General features: G+C 38.4%; 2 protein-coding genes across 3 annotated transcripts in view; both read left to right on the plus strand.

The window, feature by feature from the left end:
* Positions 1-18,777, plus strand: part of LOC139935685 (uncharacterized) — a 32,574-nt gene that overhangs the window by 10,131 nt on the left and 3,666 nt on the right. Inside the window, exons 12-21 of the mRNA XM_071930214.1 lie at positions 98-293; positions 572-743; positions 1,263-1,324; positions 1,487-1,626; positions 2,643-2,809; positions 3,178-3,403; positions 10,637-10,780; positions 12,569-12,747; positions 17,372-17,577; positions 18,579-18,719. Of these exons, the coding sequence (XP_071786315.1) occupies positions 98-293; positions 572-743; positions 1,263-1,324; positions 1,487-1,626; positions 2,643-2,809; positions 3,178-3,403; positions 10,637-10,780; positions 12,569-12,747; positions 17,372-17,577; positions 18,579-18,719 (1,633 nt within the window). The remainder of the gene's footprint in view (positions 1-97; positions 294-571; positions 744-1,262; positions 1,325-1,486; positions 1,627-2,642; positions 2,810-3,177; positions 3,404-10,636; positions 10,781-12,568; positions 12,748-17,371; positions 17,578-18,578; positions 18,720-18,777) is intronic.
* LOC139935690 (retinoschisin-like) lies at positions 5,109-10,615 on the plus strand. 2 transcript variants are annotated; one of them, XM_071930222.1, is made up of 4 exons: positions 5,109-7,141; positions 7,331-7,382; positions 7,533-7,861; positions 7,966-10,615. In XM_071930222.1, exons 1-4 carry the CDS (start codon positions 6,803-6,805, stop codon positions 8,104-8,106), a joined length of 861 nt encoding a protein of 286 aa, XP_071786323.1. In that variant the 5' UTR covers positions 5,109-6,802; the 3' UTR covers positions 8,107-10,615. The 2 variants fall into 2 exon arrangements, with proteins under 2 accessions (XP_071786323.1, XP_071786324.1); XM_071930223.1 differs by having other exon boundaries at positions 5,109-7,138.

Here is an 18,777-nt window from a genome sequence, read left to right on the forward strand (position 1 = left end):
AGTGCTGGCACATTAATCCGGAGGTCGATGGTTTAAATCCCGCTCTAGTCAATTTCTTTGTTATTTAACCCCAACACGATTTGACATTCTCTTACAGTTCACAACTTGTATTGGATCTTCACCAGGAAGTGGAGCAACACGATCAAGGTATCGTGAGCATCGATATGCAATTACGAGCCTTTTGGCGCTCCATAACTTATGGTGATCGATGGCGCGCCGGTAGGGTCCTGCTAACAGGCGCCACAGGTTTCCTTGGCGTTTATATATTGAGAGAGATCTTGAGCAGCACACAAGTGAGTATCAACGGAAATATTTCTTTTTTATTTCGATTTTAAACAATATTTCATTTACTTATTGGTTTATAATATCATCTTCATTGTGACGGGTAAAGCGTTAAGGGGGACTTTCGCCACGGATCATAGAGGGCCCATCAAAAGTGGTTGGGGTACTCTATGATCTCTTACCAACTAATGCACGCGTGCGCACTGAACGGCACAAAGGGCCGTATAATTTTATCATGACAACATTCCAAATCTAAACATTACAGCACATGACCTTGATTTCCGTGTAGAACCACGTGTACTGTCTCGTGAAAGAAGCCCCGGATCAGAGTGGCAAAGAACGACTGCTTCAAACGATGAAACAGTACGGAATGGTTGACAGTACAGGTGGTGGACCTGACGAAACCACACAGGAGTGTGATTTACTCGGCGAGTTTAACAAGAGAGTTACGGCGATAACAGGTAGGATCCGACACAAGGCTGCTAGGTCAGATTTGACCCGGATTCCGGGTCATGAAATAATGGGGCATGACCCATTTCTGGTCTTGGCTGACCCACAACTGGTTAAGAAATGGGATTTTGACTCTCAGTCTGCGTCAGTTTTAAACAGTATTGCGTTAGTTTGAAATATACACTAGACCGTATTGACCCTTTAATTGGTGATAATCGGGTCAATTATATATGCCAGTGTTGGAGTTTTCCGCACTATAATTTTTTTAACAATTTGTCTGTAAACACTTCCACTTTTAATGTTTTTATTATGTATTTTCTTGTTATCTTTTAAACCCAACTCAGCCCTCGGGCTGCGATGTTTGAATTTTTATTAAACCAATAATAATAATAAAAACCTATGCAAGTTTACGTACTTCTGCTATTCAAGGAGTGTGCCCAGGGAGTCATGCAAGACCGGTTTCTTGAAACGAAGTTGGTTTCATGTCAATTTAGGAATTGTAAGGATGACGCGTTGTCTCTTCCTTGCAGGTGATGTGTCTCTGATCAAGCTCGGCATGATGGAAGAAGATTACACTTATCTTTCGTTTGAGGTAAGTATGAAAAGAAAGGGTAAAGCAAGGAGCACTAAATTGATCTACATCCACGTCGTACGCAAGAATAAACCAATGTGCAGAAAACAACATTGCACATTATTGTAATGAACAAAACGATATCAATGTTGGTAAATTCTGATAACCTTGTTTTATTTATAGGTTGATAGCGTAATCCACGCCGCTGCTTATGTGAATTTAGTCTACCCGTATGAGGCGCTGAGAGGAGCCAATGTGATTGGTACGCAGAATGTCGTCCTCTTCGCATGCACCAATAAAATCAAACCATTGCATTACGTCAGGTAAGACATTGGAATTCAAATTTATCCAAATCCCGAGTCAAGTTCAACCTTTCCATAGCAATCACTGTTCGCTAAAATTAACTACTAAACAAGACTGTTGTGTTGCAATGACTCATGAAGTTTTAACATACGTTGTAACTTGTATTATATAATAATATAAGGTGAAGTGAACTCGCTTAAATTGCATTCCCTCACGGTGCACATGGTTAGTCACAGGAATTCGAAGTAGACACTGGACGTCATGTCAGTAAGCAACTCTTTTTATTGCAACAATATATCAGTGCAAACCATGACCGTTGCTTTCAATGTGTAAAGGGTCTATTTACTTTTTGTAGGACAAATGTCCACAGATTTACATTAAACTTACACAGTTTGAAGATAATGATAGTAGAAAGCTTCCCTGAAAATATCACTTGATGAGGTGCTGTAGTTTTTGAGAAATGGGTAAAACAATGTCATGAAAATAATGTTCGTCTCAGTGATCATGAGACGAAAAATATTTTCGCATGTAAAAACGTGTTTTCATATTTTAAAGTACGCTTTCTACTACCATTATCTTCAAACGGTGTAAGGTTAATGTAAATCTTTGGATATTGTGTTTTGTGCTACAAAAAATACACACATCCATTTATACATATGATAACCGAATGACGCCTGCCGTTATTCACGTTCTAACAATAGACCTTATGAAGTGACGTCATCAAACTGCCATCTTTGAGGTAAACCGCTAATAAAACAATTGAAACGCACAGGTGTGTACGCGCAGTGCCATGTTTTGGCCTATGAGCAACCTCCTTTTGACCTCTATGTATAGGCGAGGTCCCCATACTCAGATGACGTCATATGAAGGAGAAATAGAGCTTAATATACTAATGAGCTCTATCGAATTTTGTTGACCCATCTTGTGGCTTTCGGCCCTAAACGAACGTATAATTATTACACGACATTTTCTAAACCAATGCATATTCTTATGAACCCACGAATGAGTTTAACTATTTTCTTGTCCGTCTGTACAGCACAAACTCAGTCTTTCCAGTTGATGTCAAGCAATGTAGCGAAAATGCTGATATGTCTACACACAGTGATCAACTTAGCGACGGGTACAGCCAGAGTAAATGGGTCAGTGAGCAGCTGGTTCAACGAGCTAAGTCAAGGGGCTTACCAGTCGTCATATACCGCCTTGGTAAATACAAATTTTACCTGATCTATGTTTCGTTTTGAAACATCAAGATGACCAATGAGTAATCAACTTTATTAACTTGTTGCTTAATTACAAACAAAAAAACGAGCAAGGGAACTGTTTGGTTACAACGCCTCTTGTCAGCACTTGATGACAAGCCTTTCCCCGTAGATTAATTTGATACTGTCCACCAAGTTTCTCAGATTGTGTTTTACAATTACGGATTATTATTCCCCTGCGTGGAACCAGACTATTTTGTTCTTCCACCCTCGGTTTGATAACATTGATATCAATGGGAGACATTCAAGATGGCTGCACCGTGATCAAGATCTACAGCCCCTTATGTTAACCTAATTTACGGTTCTCTTTAGGTAACCTTTCTGGTGACTCTAAGACATCCAGTTGGAATCCATCGGACTCCAATCTCCTGACTCTACAAGGGTGTTTCCGGACCCTCTCAGCACCCGATGTCAACTGGATGGTAGAGATGACACCGGTGGACTTCTCCAGTCAGATCATTGTCAAAGTCAGCCAGAATCTAATGCTTGGGGTCGGGAAGGTCTTCCACCTTGTACATCCACAACCTCTACACTGCAGGTGGGTCCAGTCAATCAATCACAAATCATTCATTCTAAAAGCTCCAAAAGCTTTAAAGCCATTAGACACTTTCTGAACAGAACATAAATTAAAAGTTCACAGATTTACAAATAACTTACAGGTTTTACAGAAGGTAATGATGAAAGACTTCCCTTGAAATATTATTCCATGAAATGCTTTACTTTTTGAGAAAACATTAAAAAAAAATTCAATTCTCGATATCGAAAATAACGGATTTATTTAGCAAAAGTGAGGGACGCTGAAAGAAATCTCCGAATGATGTCCAATTCAGGTTTGCGGATCTTGATAAGTGATTTATGATTTATGAGGTCTCGTGGCCGCGCGGATAAGAGCACACCGAACTCAAACTCTGGTGTTTCTTTTCAGCAGAGTGTGGGTTCGAATCCCAGTCATGACACTGGTGTTGCTAAGCAAAAAACTAACAACTTCTCTCCACCCAGGGGTAAATGGGTACCTATGAGGGCAGAGATGGCTCTTGTGATTAATTAAGCTTAGTAGCGCATACAAATTTGTTGTAGGCTGAGGTGAGATTGTGAAGCTGAGATGGTTTAAGCAACTAGTCAAGGCCCAGTGACCAGTTTGTCGTATGTACACGTTGTATGGTTGGGGGGCACTACACTAAATCTTGGTAGACTTGATTCAAGCCCCGTTCTCGTGCCAGAGGTCCCTTATAATATCCGACGTCAAATTGTAGTGTGGTCCCGAGAATGGCCAGGCAAAGGTTTCGGCGATTGGACTGGACATAAAAGGACCCTACGGGAACAGGACTTGAGTCAATTCTATGTCACCGGGCGGTCCACAACATACAGAACGGGAGCACTCGAACGTGAGCATCCAGACTGCCGTGTTGTGCTACCTTCCGTCGTGTGTGCCTACCGTCGCGTTTACGAAAGCTCCCTACAATAGCGAAAAGACGGGAGGCAATGGAAGGCTGAATACCGCGGTACCAAACGAGTCGTTCGAGTGAGTGCTTCACTCCGCTTGACGTTGCTGGTCAGTAGTCGACTAACAAGTGCGCTCTAAAGTGTGCCGTCAAATGTTTGAGGCTAATACAGTCGACTTAATACGAGGTCCGCCGGACTGGCCCGTTTTGCTCGTTTCATCCGAAGCTCGTAATACCCGATCACGGTTATAACAGAATGTTCTTCTGCAACTAGTGCTGGAAAACTATGGGAACCCATACATGCAAAACAAAAAACAACAACTGATGTTTGTAAACAGTTGTAAAAAAGAAATATACTCAAACACAGTCTCGGGTGTTGGAACAAAGCAGGTAAATTATGGAGGGTGTATTGAAAAGATGTAGGGAAAAAATTGAGTTTTGTTAAAGTATATTATATTAACACGATTAAGGATGAAGTGTTTTACTAACATTCGCCCGTCACTGCCAACAGCTCAGTTTGTTTATCAACAATGAAAATGTCTATACATACAAAGATATATTTTATTTTAAGTTAGTGTTGACGTTATAACCACATCATGAGGTATCGTATCGTATTAACTTTGAGGTATTTTTTCTAGATTAATATAAAGTTTACAAATTTTTGTTAATTACAAAAGCCACAGACTCAGGTTAAAGTATGATTTCTTATCAAAAATTTCGAACTTTGAAAGCCATGTGCAATCTGTACAGTAGGCGAATAAATAAACTCAGCTTTCTTTACATAAATACCATGACATCAACATTGCAAAAAGTTATACGTTTGGTAGCTTTGTTTTTAAGAAAAGAAACAATAATCGTGAAGATCACAGATTTACATAAAACTTACACGGTCTAAGGATGATGATAGTAGAAAACATCCCTTGAAATATTTCTGTCTGAAATGTCATATTTGATGAGGATCTAATTTCGCGTTTGGAGTCGCTCAGTGAGCGTTTTATTCATTTTTGTTTGCCATCGATGCAATGCAACATTTGTAATCGGGTTTTCATTATTCTCTCGTGACCCAGATGGCCGATCGATCTCGAACTTCTACAGGTTTGTCAGTTTATGTATATGGTGGATTACATAAAGTGCTTGCACTGCCAGCAACTTTTTTTTTTGCTAACAAAACCAATTCTGTAATGTTCCTTTAACGAATGCATTGAGAAAAATAAAAAATTTAATTACTTTGCGTAATAATTAGTTGGAAAGCATTGACTCTCGCCTTTTGAACGACTGTTGTTTTCGTTAGCATGGCAACGGAGGTCTATTTTTAAACACAAATTTCCATAATCACACTCAGTGGGAGAAGATTGTTCGGCAACTCACCAAGCCAGAGTGATAAAATGGTCGTCTTGAGTAGTTTGATTTTCCTCTTGTCTGAGGTGTTTCTTATGGTTTCAGCATCTTATAGTGTGAGGTCTTTACCGAGGGGTATGGTACCAGCCGGTAGAGCCCCCTGGCTACACTGCTGCTTTATCCATTTAGCCACTGGACCGCCCAGCCACCTTAAGTGATACACTGTCCAATGCGGTATAGGAGGAAACCTCGCTACAGCTTTTGTTTGTAGAAAAAAAAGAAACATCAAAATAAAACAAGATAGTCATTAGTAGGTCTAGCATTGGTGAATCCATCTAGTTCTAATAGATCATTATTGATTCATCCCTTCACAGTTGACTTGTCGAAGCTAATGATGATGAAATAATTTTAGCTCCTACCCAACAAAACACCCATTAGTAAACACAAAGGAAACTGTATTTTTATCATTTATGGTGATATTGTCGAAAACTAACGCCTTCGCAAATAATCAGCATTGAGCCAGATAAAAGCCTTGAAAAGCTATTGTGTCCATTTTATCATTATACAAAAATAATCGCCATAAATATTACCGCAGGCGTTTAACGAGGGGGTTTATTGTCCCCCCCCCCCCCATTGAGGACTTGTACAAATATCACCGAAAGTGTCACAAATTGTGCATTTATTTATAAATAATCAGCCTTGGAAAATGTTGAACTATGATTCCAGTAGTTTACTGCAAGAATCTTGAAAAATCATTTCGGCAAACTCGGGCGGTGCAGGGACTAGAGGGTTAAAGCACCGTCGTGTTTACATTATGTTGGTCCAGACGATTTTACAATTTTTACTGCTCGTTAGGGGTAACTCTCTAATTGAGTGGAACGATCAAGGCCAATTTTTTTTTGTTTAGCATTCAATAATCGCATGAATAAGTGCTCTGTCAAGGCGAATGGTTATTGCTAAGGAGTCAAGTCATTAGGGAAACTTACCTATAATTACGGTATTAGGTATAGCATTGTTTATTTTTTACCATGGCAACTTATGTAGTATTATTAATTCAACACTTTTTCGTTTTTTTTTAACTCACTGAGTTGGAGTAGATTACGCCCCATTATATATATAGGGACCGGCAACACAGCATTCGAAGCATTAGTGCGAACATGGCCGTCTTGAGTTGTCTGATGTTCCTCTTGCTTGAGTTGTGTCTTGAGGTTTCAGCGTCTTATAGTGTGAGTGGTCTTTACCAAGGTGTCTGGTACAAACCAGTAGAGCACTACGCCCTACTAGGCCAGTCATTCATGAATATCTCGGGCATCTCTGCCGTCAGATGTTCAGTTCGATGTCTCAGCCATCGTGGATGTTTTTCTTTCAACTACGAGCGCATTAATCAAGCCTGTCAGATGAACAACGTCAGTGCAGAGCACGTCTGTGACAACCTTCAAGGAATGCCGTATTTCTCATATTACGACGCAACTGCGACACCATTGACTTGCCAGGTAGTTGTAAAATTTGTTCGTCTGTTGTTTTCAAATGTATTGCTCGTGTTCAATCTATTTAATTCACGACCGACGTAATTCAAAGCATTTTCCTATTTTGTAAGAACGAAACTAAAATTTATTCTTACTTTAATAAAACAAATGAAATATTCGGCGATTACCATTTGTATTTGTTCCTTTCTTGCTTAACAGAACACTTACGTTTCTGGTCATGGAAAGAGCGTTCCGGAATTTTTGAGTTTTGGTAAGTAATCAAAATTACTTACCGCTTTGAGGTTAACGAATTTAACATTAATTGGTGTTAAAAATAAAAAAATAAACTGTTTTTATTCGAGTCTTTTCAGCAATGTTGGTATGTGTACTAGCAATTATTATCTTTCTGTTCCCGACCCAGAAAAACTCGGTCTTGAAGACGGTTCAATCCCCGATGAGAGCCTCTCCGCATCAAGTAACTATATATCATCACATTCGTCAACGCCGGCTGGTGGCCGTCTCAACAAGCTACCCGGAGAAAGTGCCATAGGAGGATGGCATCCAAGCGTAGCGGATACCAACCAGTGGATAGAGGTTGATTTAGGCAACTCGACCTACGTCACTGGGGTACTTACACAGGGGCGCAGTGGTGGCCCTGCTGGGCAGTGGGTGACAATGTACAAAGTGCAGTATGAACCGCCCTCACCGACATGTCTTGTTGACGTGAAAGACCAACTTGGTCAAACTCAGGTATGCTGATTTAGCGTCATTTGATTTCAGATATTTTTTCAAAGGATTAAAACACGTTTTGATGCAACTGACAATTATTGCGCTACTTTTTATCCCCCTTCTAGATGTTCAATGGCAACATCGATAGGAACAGCATCGTGGAGAGGCGCTTCTTCAAGCCCGTCTTGGCGGTCAAGATTCGCATCGTGCCCGTTGGGTGGCGTGACTTCATCTGCCTGCGTTTTGAGCTGCTTGGCTGTAAATAAGTTAGGTGCAGTAAACGATCACCCGTCACTTTTATTTCGAAATTGGGACATATCTCACTTAACATCAGATTTTAGGCGTTAATGATCATTCTGTGATGTAGTACTACATCCTCGATCTTTTATCATCAATATCGTGAACTATTTGCTTGACAGTGTTAAAGGATTCGGGTACTTTTTCAATATGTCCACAGATTTAAATTAAACTTACACGGTTTGAAGATAATGAAAGTAGAAACTTCCCTTCAAATAATATGACTTACAGTTTTGAGGAAATGAATGAAAATTAAGTCACAAAATATTTCTCGTCTCAGTGAGGTGAGAATTATTTTAGCATGTAAAACGCATTAACCAGTTATGTATTATACCATACCATATCATAACTGGTTCATACGTTTTTAATTTTTCTTAACTCTCTGTGAGTATTGCCTGATAATTTCGGGTCAGTGGTTGTGTTTATATTTAGAGGAAGCTTTAAGAAACTGAGAAAGTTTTTCATCACTCGCTGTGAGTATTGCTTGATAATCTCGGGTTAGTGAAATATTGTATTTTAGAGGAAGTTTAAGGAAACTGAGATAGTTTTTCATCACTCGCTGTGAGTATTGCTTGATCATCTCGGGTTAGTGAAATATTGTATTTTAGAGAAGGAAGTTTTAGGAAACTGAGATAGTTTTTCATAACTCTCTGTGAGTATGCTTGATAATCTTTTGGTCAGTGAAATATTGTATTTTAGAGAAGAAAGTTGTAGGAAACTGAGATAGTTTTTCATCATTCGCTGTGAGTATGCTTGATAATCTTTTGGTCAGTGAAATATTGTATTTTAGAGGAAGTTTTAGGAAACTGAGATAGTGTTTCATAACTCTCTGTGAGTATTGCTTGATCATCTCGGGTTAGTGAAATATTGTATTTTAGAGGAAGATTTAGGAAACTGAGACAGTTTTTCATAACTCGCTGTGAGTACTACTTGAGAATCTTTTGGTCGGTGAAATATTGTTTTTTTTAGAGGAAGTCTTATAGGAAACTGCAATAGTTTTTCATAACTCGCTGTGACTCTGTGAGTATTATTACTTGGCAATCTTTTGGTCAGTGAAATATTGTATTTTAGAGGAAGAATTTAATTGTGCGTATTGACAATTTGAATCGGCGTAGCCAACCAAGTTTTGACCCTTGACCTTAAAGGCACTTGACACTATTGGTAATTACTCAAAATAATTGTTAGTATGAAAACTTACTTGGTACGAGTAGAGCTGTTGATATTATAAAACAGGCTCCCTCTAAGTAACGCAGTTTTTTAAGGAAGAGGTCATTTCTCACCCCCCAAAAACCCAAAAAACTTTAGCCGAAGTATTTTATTATGCATGTCTAAAAGCACGCAAAGTAATGCAACAAGGGTGTTTTTTTCATTTTTCTCCTGCAAATTCGATGACCAATTGAGTCCAACATTTTACAGGCTTTGACTTACCAAACGTGTCCTGTGCCTTTAAACATTGTAGTTGTGAATTTGTAGTTTTACTGTGACTGTATTGTGCTTTTATAGTGTACTGCTATACTTTCTTGTAAAGAATAAATACAGCTAAATGTTGATAAAACGGAGTATTTTTTTGTTTAATATACTTGAATGAGCAGTGTTCCACAACGCGTGTATTGAAACTCAAGATGTATATACAGACGCAGAATCATGATAAATGCATTATTAAGACATTGGTCTTAAAGCAGACGTTTTATAACATGTTGTGAGGAAGTGGCTAATGTTATTATTCACAAACAAGAAAGAAAGAAGGGCAAGTGCTTACCCATGCTTACCCATGCATTCAATACACCAGGGGGACCATCAAAATCACCAATGGTCAACTTAAGTGCCTCGCTCGAACTTGCCCACAATTGTAACTGCTGTCTAGCTTGTGATTAAGTTTGATCGCTAGCTAGACCAGCATGCACCTTATTCCACGACTACATGTCCACCGGATGGTTTTAGCATAGCCCCGGACACGATTGCATATGCAAAAGTGTCCGGAGCGGACAGTATTGCACGGCGGACACAATTGCATCTGACACCGGCCTCAGGTCGACCTACGATTTTCTTGCCTCCGCAACAAACCGTCGGCAACGCGCAGACAAAATAATATGCTCAGGTCACAACATCTGAGAAATCGTGCGCCTGCGATTGGTTCCCGACCGTCGGGACCACGTCGTACAAGTTGAAAATGTTCTACTCTTGCGACTGTTAATGTTTTTTGAGCGGCGACTGTAACGGATTGTCTTCAAATCATCGCAATTACGTTCAGGTCGTAAATAATCGCCGACTGAAAAGTTCCCGATGGTCTTAGTTCAGGCGCAGTGTGATCCTGAAAAGTCAGTCGCCGTCTGTTTTTTGTTGACGCAAGGTCGACCTGGGGACGGCTTAACGCGCACGTACCGAGTATTTGCAATAATGGTAAAGGAGTGGTCAATGGGACTTTTGATATCTTCTAAAAAGTCTCAAATTGCCTGATGCTGTTGAACCCTTTGACTGTATACTCTTTATCTTTTATAGGACTTTGTTTCAGTGGGCAAGAGACTTGGGCTACCCATTTCGAATGATGCCCTTTTATGAGTGGAGTAATGAGCTGAGAGAATTGCAACGTGGTACAGACGAAGGGGATTCGCTATTGGCCAGCAAGCTCGAGAATATCGTCAGGTTAATAACATTATTTATACATTTAGTGCTTCCTTTATTTACCCAGGGTGAGCCGAATCAGTAAAACTCAACTGGTTTCCATTTTGGCATAATTTCATTTTCAAGAACAAACAAATAAACATAATATTATAAAACAAACAGACATAATCACATTATCAAACTAACGATATAAACATTTTTAACTAAGCGTAAAAATGTAAGGATGTTAACGGACAATTTAAATAAATTTAGACAAAAAAGAAGAGTAAACTAAAAATAATTAGTACAGAGATATAATTAACTAAAGTTTTTTGGAGGGTTTGATGTGCTCTTTTTAAAAACATATTTATTGAAGAATGTTTTTAATCATAGCCGAGTTAGGTCTAGGAGTTTCTTATTACACCAGGTTACTGTTTAGTAATAATGCTGTCCACATTAAACTTGACGGCAAGGTGTACATTTTGGTTTGGGGAACCGCTCAATATTGTTTTAATCCTATATATAAAACGTATAAATGTGGTCTGGTTTTTGAGATATAGGTTTGTCAAAGAAATCCCTAATAATCCCTAATAGGAATACATAATTCGAGAAGGGTTTCCGTGGTAACGCTTCTCAGATTGACATTTTGGGGAATAGAAACTGATATATATTTTTACCTATATCCACATTATTTCGAAGTGCAATTTCTCTCAAAACGCCTCGAACTTTAATTATGATGTAGGCTTTTAACCACGTTTGTAAAGTGCCTACAGTTTTAAGCGTGCGATCACCAAACTGACATCCTTTATAAATAATAATAATAATAATAATAATAATAATAATAATAATAATAATAATAATAATAATAATAATAATAATAATAATAATAATAATAATAATAATAATAATAATAATAATAATAATAATAATAATAATAATAATAATAATAATAATAATAATAATAATAATAATAATAATAATAATAATAATAATAATAATAATAATAATAATAATAATAATAATAATAATAATAATAATAATAATAATAATAATAATAATAATAATAATAGTAATAGTAATAGTAATAGTAATAGTAATAGTAATAGTAATAGTAATAGTAATAGTAATAGTAATAGTAATAGTAATAGTAATAGTAATAGTAATAGTAATAGTAATAGTAATAGTAATAGTAATAGTAATAGTAATAGTAATAGTAATAGTAATAGTAATAGTAATAGTAATAGTAATAGTAATAGTAATAGTAATAGTAATAGTAATAGTAATAGTAATAGTAATAGTAATAGTAATAGTAATAGTAATAGTAATAGTAATAGTAATAGTAATAGTAATAGTAATAGTAATAGTAATAGTAATAGTAATAGTAATAGTAATAGTAATAGTAATAGTAATAGTAATAGTAATAGTAATAGTAATAGTAATAGTAATAGTAATAGTAATAGTAATAGTAATAGTAATAGTAATAGTAATAGTAATAGTAATAGTAATAGTAATAGTAATAGTAATAGTAATAGTAATAGTAATAGTAATAGTAATAGTAATAATAATAATAATAATAATAATAATAATAATAATAATAATAATAATAATAATAATAATAAAAATAAGGGTTTACAAGGTGCTACGGCGCATTAAGCAGCCACAACCAGGAACACTGGGGCGAACCCCTTCTCTTTTCGATAAGTGCACTGGGTTCTTTTACATGCGTTACACAACACATGGGACCAACGGCTTTACGTCCCATCCGAAGGACGATAACTCTCTTATTGGGATAACTCTTACGTGGCGTGCAATCTGTATATTTTCTTCCAGAAACGAGTCCTTTTTCTTGGAGCATTCTTCCTTCAGTCAAGATAACCTGAAGACCTTACTTCAAAATATCAACTTGTCATACCCGCCACTTAACAAACATCTTATCAGTGGTTATCTCTTACAACTTCTTGAGAAGAAGATCTTGAAACCGCCCAAGATCGCAGCTTCACTTTGTCAAGGTAAGACGGTATCAAGTAGTTGTCACCAAAGACCAGTCTTCTCACTTAGTGTATCTCAACAAACGCACAACATAACAAACCTGTGAAATAATTTGAACTCAGTTGGTCGTCGAAGTTGCGAGATAATAATGGAAGAAAAACACCATTGTCACATGAAGTTGTGTGTTTTCAGATGATTCAGATGATTGATTTGGGGGCCTTAAATCTAGTTCTCAGGTCGAAATCAAATTCAAATATTTTATTGGAAAATTGCTTCTTTCTCGAAAACTACGCTACTTCAGAGGGAGCTGTTTTTTACAATGTTTTATACCATCAACTTCTCCCCATTACTCGTCACCAAGTAAGGTTTTTTGCTAATAATTATTTTGAGTAATTACCAATAGTGTCCAATGCCTCTAACACGATTGATTGATTTAATTTATTCGGATAAAAACATGCACAAAACCCAAACGTACACGGGAGAAAAGACAATGAAATAAGATCAACCCTAGAAGAACACAAGAAAACAACTGCACAAAAATACCCCCCAAAAAGCCAGTATCTTTGGCTTATTCCATTTGGGGTCCTTACAAAAAACGGCAAGAAACATCAACAAGAAATGAAGTTATAAAAACAGACAAAGACAAGAGCAAAAGGAAGCAACGTTTGATGACCAATTGATTCCAAATTTTCACAGGTGTGTTATTCTGTGCACATGTTGAGATAGGCCTACACCAAGTGAGAAGACTGGTATTTTACAACTACGAATAGTGCAGTGCCTTTAAAATTAATAATCATATAATACGCCTATACAATCCATATCTGACGGCATTTGTTTGTTTAGACCGGAGATAATTTTATAAACCAAGTCCACCATGTCGATGAGATTGTGGACCCGTCGCACACACTTCATGCGCATGCACCCAAATACGTCACGCATGGGGGATCAATGGGTGCGTTCGTTTAGCTTCCCTGGGTCGACCCCGGTGTGTATGGTGGCTTTCTTTTTCCAGGACGAACATGTGCAGATAATTACCCACGTTCGTCCTAGAAAAGAAAAGACCTAGGAAAGCTAAACGAACGCAACCTTTGTCTGTTCGAGGCCTGTTCGAGGCCTGTTCGAGGTCTGGAGGCCTTGACATAATCGTATAAAAATCGCACACGCGGGCCACCTCATATTGTTCAGATCAGCACTGGTTCACATGTTCCATTGAAACCTGGTCACAGTGAATTGCTGCCTTAGCTGTAAGGTGTGGCATTACTCGGCGTGCTGCACACTGTACAAGCACATGTGTAATAAGACAGCTGGAAGCTGAGAACTCAACAATGGGTGAGAACATTACGTGTGCTATGCATTGTTTGTGCTTTGTGTGTAGTTATTAATATTAATAATATTCATACTGGTGGTAGTAGGTTTGTAGCTTAGAACATTATTTACATTACCAGGACTCTCCGAACTACACGTGTGTGTTCACGTCGCAAAGTATAGGCTATTGCCGTGGTGATATAGTGCATTGTATAATCGTGGTATAACTGAGCTGATCGAGCTGACCTATATTATACAAATATTGACTGCTTCAAGTGCTATGGTTAAAACTATGACTCCCGAGGTGATCCCCGGAACATTTCAAAACACTGTACTATTAAGTTACAGACCCGAATGCTACAATCCACGGACGACGCGAATACATATTGCGAAAACTGTTACTGTGCTGCATGAAGTGTCATGTAATCCGAAATGGTTACAGACTATTAGTATTAGATTATTATCCTCTTACTATCAACGGACGTTTGGGTACTGCATGCCGTGTGATAGTCTTCGGACTAGCGCACGGCAAACCGATGCACTATCACACGGCAAACCGATGCACTATCCCACGGCCGTCGTCTAGTAAAACTAAGACATATCATGTGACGCGCAGTAAAGGGGTGTTATAAAATAGGATCGACCATGCAGGAACTGACTGATATTTTGTGGTCTGATGGTTCGATCATGGAGGAAGGAAGGAGCTCGAACGGGACTTCAAAAGTCGAACCCGTGGTACCGCGGTCAAACGACACCTCCATAAGGTAGGCGGGTGATTGCGATCGTAATCACCCACATACCTTATACCATATACAAACAATGGGCGACCTACGGCCGATTTCACGAAAAGCTAGGATTAATCCTAACTCGAGTTAGGACGAGTAACCCGTCCTAACTTAGGATGGGTTTAATGCGTCCTACGTATTTGGATACGGAACTGAACCCGTCCTAAGTCCTCAGATTGATCCCTAAGTTAGGAAGATTTTGGTGAACTCGACGGCAGGAGTATGTGAGTTTGCGAGTGCGCACTTAGTTCTTCACTCAACTATGGTGTCGTATGTCGTATGGATATAATACAAAATACCAACCACCCTCGTGTGCTGATACCCAAATTTTGAACCACCGCTAGTGACAGGAAAGTCACAAAAACTGTAAAAATATGCCGTGATATTTCCGTTAAACGCCACAAACGGTAAATGAAAACGTGTATATTATTCACAATTCTTGTCTCCAATGATTCAACTTTACACGAAGGCAACGGCGCAGACTGGCGGTACCACACCTTCTGTACTGCTCGTTAATCAGCCGCCCAGCAGGAGGTCTCCTATCTTTTTTCCACTGGTCAGACAGGGGCATTGAGTTTTCTTTTGTTACTCTGCGGTTTTGCGGGTCGTTAGAGCTCCTTCTCTTCCTTCCTCCATGGTTCGATGAACAACCCATCTGAAGAACAACTATTGGTCTATAAAAAGCGTTTGTAACCTTTTGTTATAAAATGCATTCGGATAGAAAGATCTTTTAAAAGTAGAATACAATGATCCACACAAACTTGCCTCCAAATTGCGTGGTTTTCCTTTTACTTTGCGAACTAACACGGTCGGCCATTTATGGGAGTCAAAAATTTGACTCCCATAAATGGCCGACCGTGTTGGTCGACGAGGTAAAAGGAAAACCGTGCAATTTCGAGGCATGTTTGCGTGGATCATTGTATTCTACTTTTACAACATCTTTCTTATCATATGCATTTTATACCAAGCGGTTACAAACGCTTTTCAAAGACCAACTCGACCGATCCAAGGCAACGTGTTCCTTTAATACTATAACATTGAATCAAAGTTGAAAGACATCCAATATCGGTCGACCTCCTGTGTTATGCCATTTAATCAAAACTCATAACGCTATTGCTTTGGTAGCACACCATACAGGTAGCACTAGGCACATCTTTTCATGGTTTACAAAGCTTCGGCACTCGATACCGAGTACCCCCCCCCCCACCCCTCCCCCCAGCTGGGTAAAGGATTACGATATTTGACATATAAAGGGGTGAAAGGGGTAACCCTATAAAGGGGTGAAAGGGGTAACCCTGTTTCCGCCCTAGGAGTAGGTGGCCAACGGCCTCTGGAAAATATAATTGTAGTCCACACCTTTGAAGTGGCCTTCAGGCCTTGTGTGTCAGGCGACTTGCATAAAAAAAAAATGCACGACACTTTTCGTTTGGGCCTTTGCATACATCATTTGATCTATTAATCCTGATCAACCACACGGGAAACCGACTGAGTACATTCTTATGAGTTGGAAGCGACTGGTGTGGCAGGAGATTCTGGTTCCCCTGGAGATTCTGTGCGCTGGAGATTCTTTTGTCAAGGCCATTGTGGGGTGGCCTTGACAGCTTCGAAGAGCCCCATTGAAGGGAGGCTAATTGCGCGGGTCGAGTGGTGAAGCCACGAGAGCTTTTTATACAACCTGTTTCCGCCTTTGGAAATAATATATTCAAGCAAAGTGCTGAACGATTGATCAATAAACAAGAGGCTATCCCCAAACGCTTCGGACAGGATTAAAGGGGGACAATTCTTTAGCCACGGTCATCAGGAGGCCGCGGCCGGCCGGTTCAAATTCCGTTTTGGTCAAGTTTTCTTCGTTCCCTCAAAAATGCTTTTTAACGAATATCCTTTTTGGATTGTGTGTATTATTGTGTATATCTCTGCTTGTTTGCCTTTTATAGTCGTTTAGTGATTTTTATTATCTTCTGTGCTTTTTTATATGCCTTAATGTATTTTTGGGGATTTAGGAGACATACGCCTTTTGGCGCTAGTTATTTTTTGTTGTTTTACTTTTATGCTCTCCTGGGCACCCCACTGTTGTTTTACTTTGTTTTCTTAAATATGTTTAATGTATGTACATGTGCTTATAAATGTAATTGCCCGAATAAATATTATTAAATATTATAAAGGAACATTACAGAATAGGTTTTTGTAACAAAGCAGTTACTGGCGGTGTAAGCACTTTATACGTAATCTACAATATATAAAATGACAAACCTGTAGTAGTTTGAGATCGATCGGCCATCTGGGTCACGAGAAAACGGTGAAAAACCGATCACACATTTTTGCAAGACATCGATAAAAAAACAAAAATGAATAAAACGCGAGCGATAAACTCTAACGTGAAGTTTTAATTTGTTCTCATTAAGTATGACATTTCAGACAGAAATGTATCAATACAGGGATGTTTCTACTATTATCATCATTAGAACAAGTAAGTTTTATGCAAATCTGTGATCTTCACGATTTTTGTTTAATTCTTAAAAATTCTTTAACTACTCCCATCTCCCTGATTATACAGACAAACCTCTACAGGGCAAAGTGGCGATTATTACCGGCGGATCAAATGGCATCGGACTCGGTATCGCCAAGTGTCTGGTTCAAGCCGGGGCATCGGTCGCCCTGGCCGCAAGACGGCAAGATAAACTCGATGAAGCTAAAGGAACGATCGAAGCGATTGGCGGTAGGGTGATAACCGTCAAAACAGATGTGTGCGTTCGGCAACAGGTAAGGGCAAGGCATGTCTACTGATATATTCGTTAACCTTATTACAATAAGTATTTTTGTTTTGTTTACACCTTTGTGTAAAACACCAACCGGAATGATTTGCCTGTTGATTTTTTTCACAGAACTCTGGAATCTACTGACTATACGCGCTTTATAACAAAACACATCGGTGCGATGATAAAAACTAAAAAAAAATTATTTATCCCCGCTGCGAAAATTAGCACCCATATTTAGATGTATTTTGTTTACATATTATTTTGTTCAACAAATTAAGAAGCTTTCATTCCTAGATCATGAAGATAAGAGAGTCAAACCAATAATTACGAACAGCAGTATGGCAGATGGGCGATGAGATTTAGCCTCTGATGATACAAGATAAGAAAAAAATATGAAAGCTGACGGTTGTGTAACAAAAACAATAGGCCCATGCCCTGTATGCTGTGGCAAGAGGTTCTCCAAACGGCCTTGCAGTACACGACAGAGAAAAATTGTTTGTAACATTTTCAACTTTCATTTTAAGTAATTTACTTTAAAGACAGTGGACACTATTGGTAATTGTCAAAGACTAGCCTTCACAGTTGGTGTATCTCAACATATGCATAAAATAACAAACCTGTGAAAATTTGAGCTCAATCGGTCATCGAACTTGCGAGATAATAATGAAAGAAAAAAACACCCTTGTCACACGTATTTGTGTGTGTTTAGATGGTTGATTTAGAGACCTCAAGTTCTAAACTTGAGGTCTCGAAATCAAATCCATGGAAAATTACTTCTTTCTCGAAAACTATGGCACTTCAGAGGGAGCCGTTTCTCAAAGTGTTCCCACATTGCTCTTAATCAAGAGAGGTTTTATGATAATAATTATTTTTTAGTAATTAACAATAGTGTCCACTGCCTTTAAGTAAACTTGCTTGAATGGATACGTTTTGGGAGAGGGAGGTAAGAATTGAAAGTAAGTTCTTGTACAATATTTGTTTTCATTAACCATTTTGTTGTCAAAGGTTAAAGATCTTGTAGCGAAGACCGAGGCAGAATTGGGTCCAGTGGATATTCTAGTGAATAATGCAGGTGTCATGTACTACACGTCAATGATAAGCTTATTGGAAGATGAATGGGAGAGAACGGTTGATGTCAACTGCAAGGTAGTCCTACACATTTTACTTTTACAAAATATTAATGTCCTTGATATTATTTTTGTGC

This window comes from Asterias amurensis, chromosome 4 (genome assembly GCF_032118995.1).
Source record: "Asterias amurensis chromosome 4, ASM3211899v1".
NCBI lineage: Eukaryota > Metazoa > Echinodermata > Asteroidea > Forcipulatida > Asteriidae > Asterias > Asterias amurensis.

What these genes read in the sequence shown, in the direction of transcription:
- LOC139935690 (XM_071930222.1), top strand. Translation starts at nt 6,803, where the DNA reads ATGGCCGTCTTGAGTTGTCTGATGTTCCTCTTGCTTGAGTTGTGTCTT. An exon ending in CACCATTGACTTGCCAGGTA is followed by an intron (nt 7,142 to 7,330) that starts GTTGTAAAATTT and finishes CTTGCTTAACAG; the next exon opens with AACACTTACGTTTCTGGTCA. An exon ending in TCCGGAATTTTTGAGTTTTG is followed by an intron (nt 7,383 to 7,532) that starts GTAAGTAATCAA and finishes TTCCCGACCCAG; the next exon opens with AAAAACTCGGTCTTGAAGAC.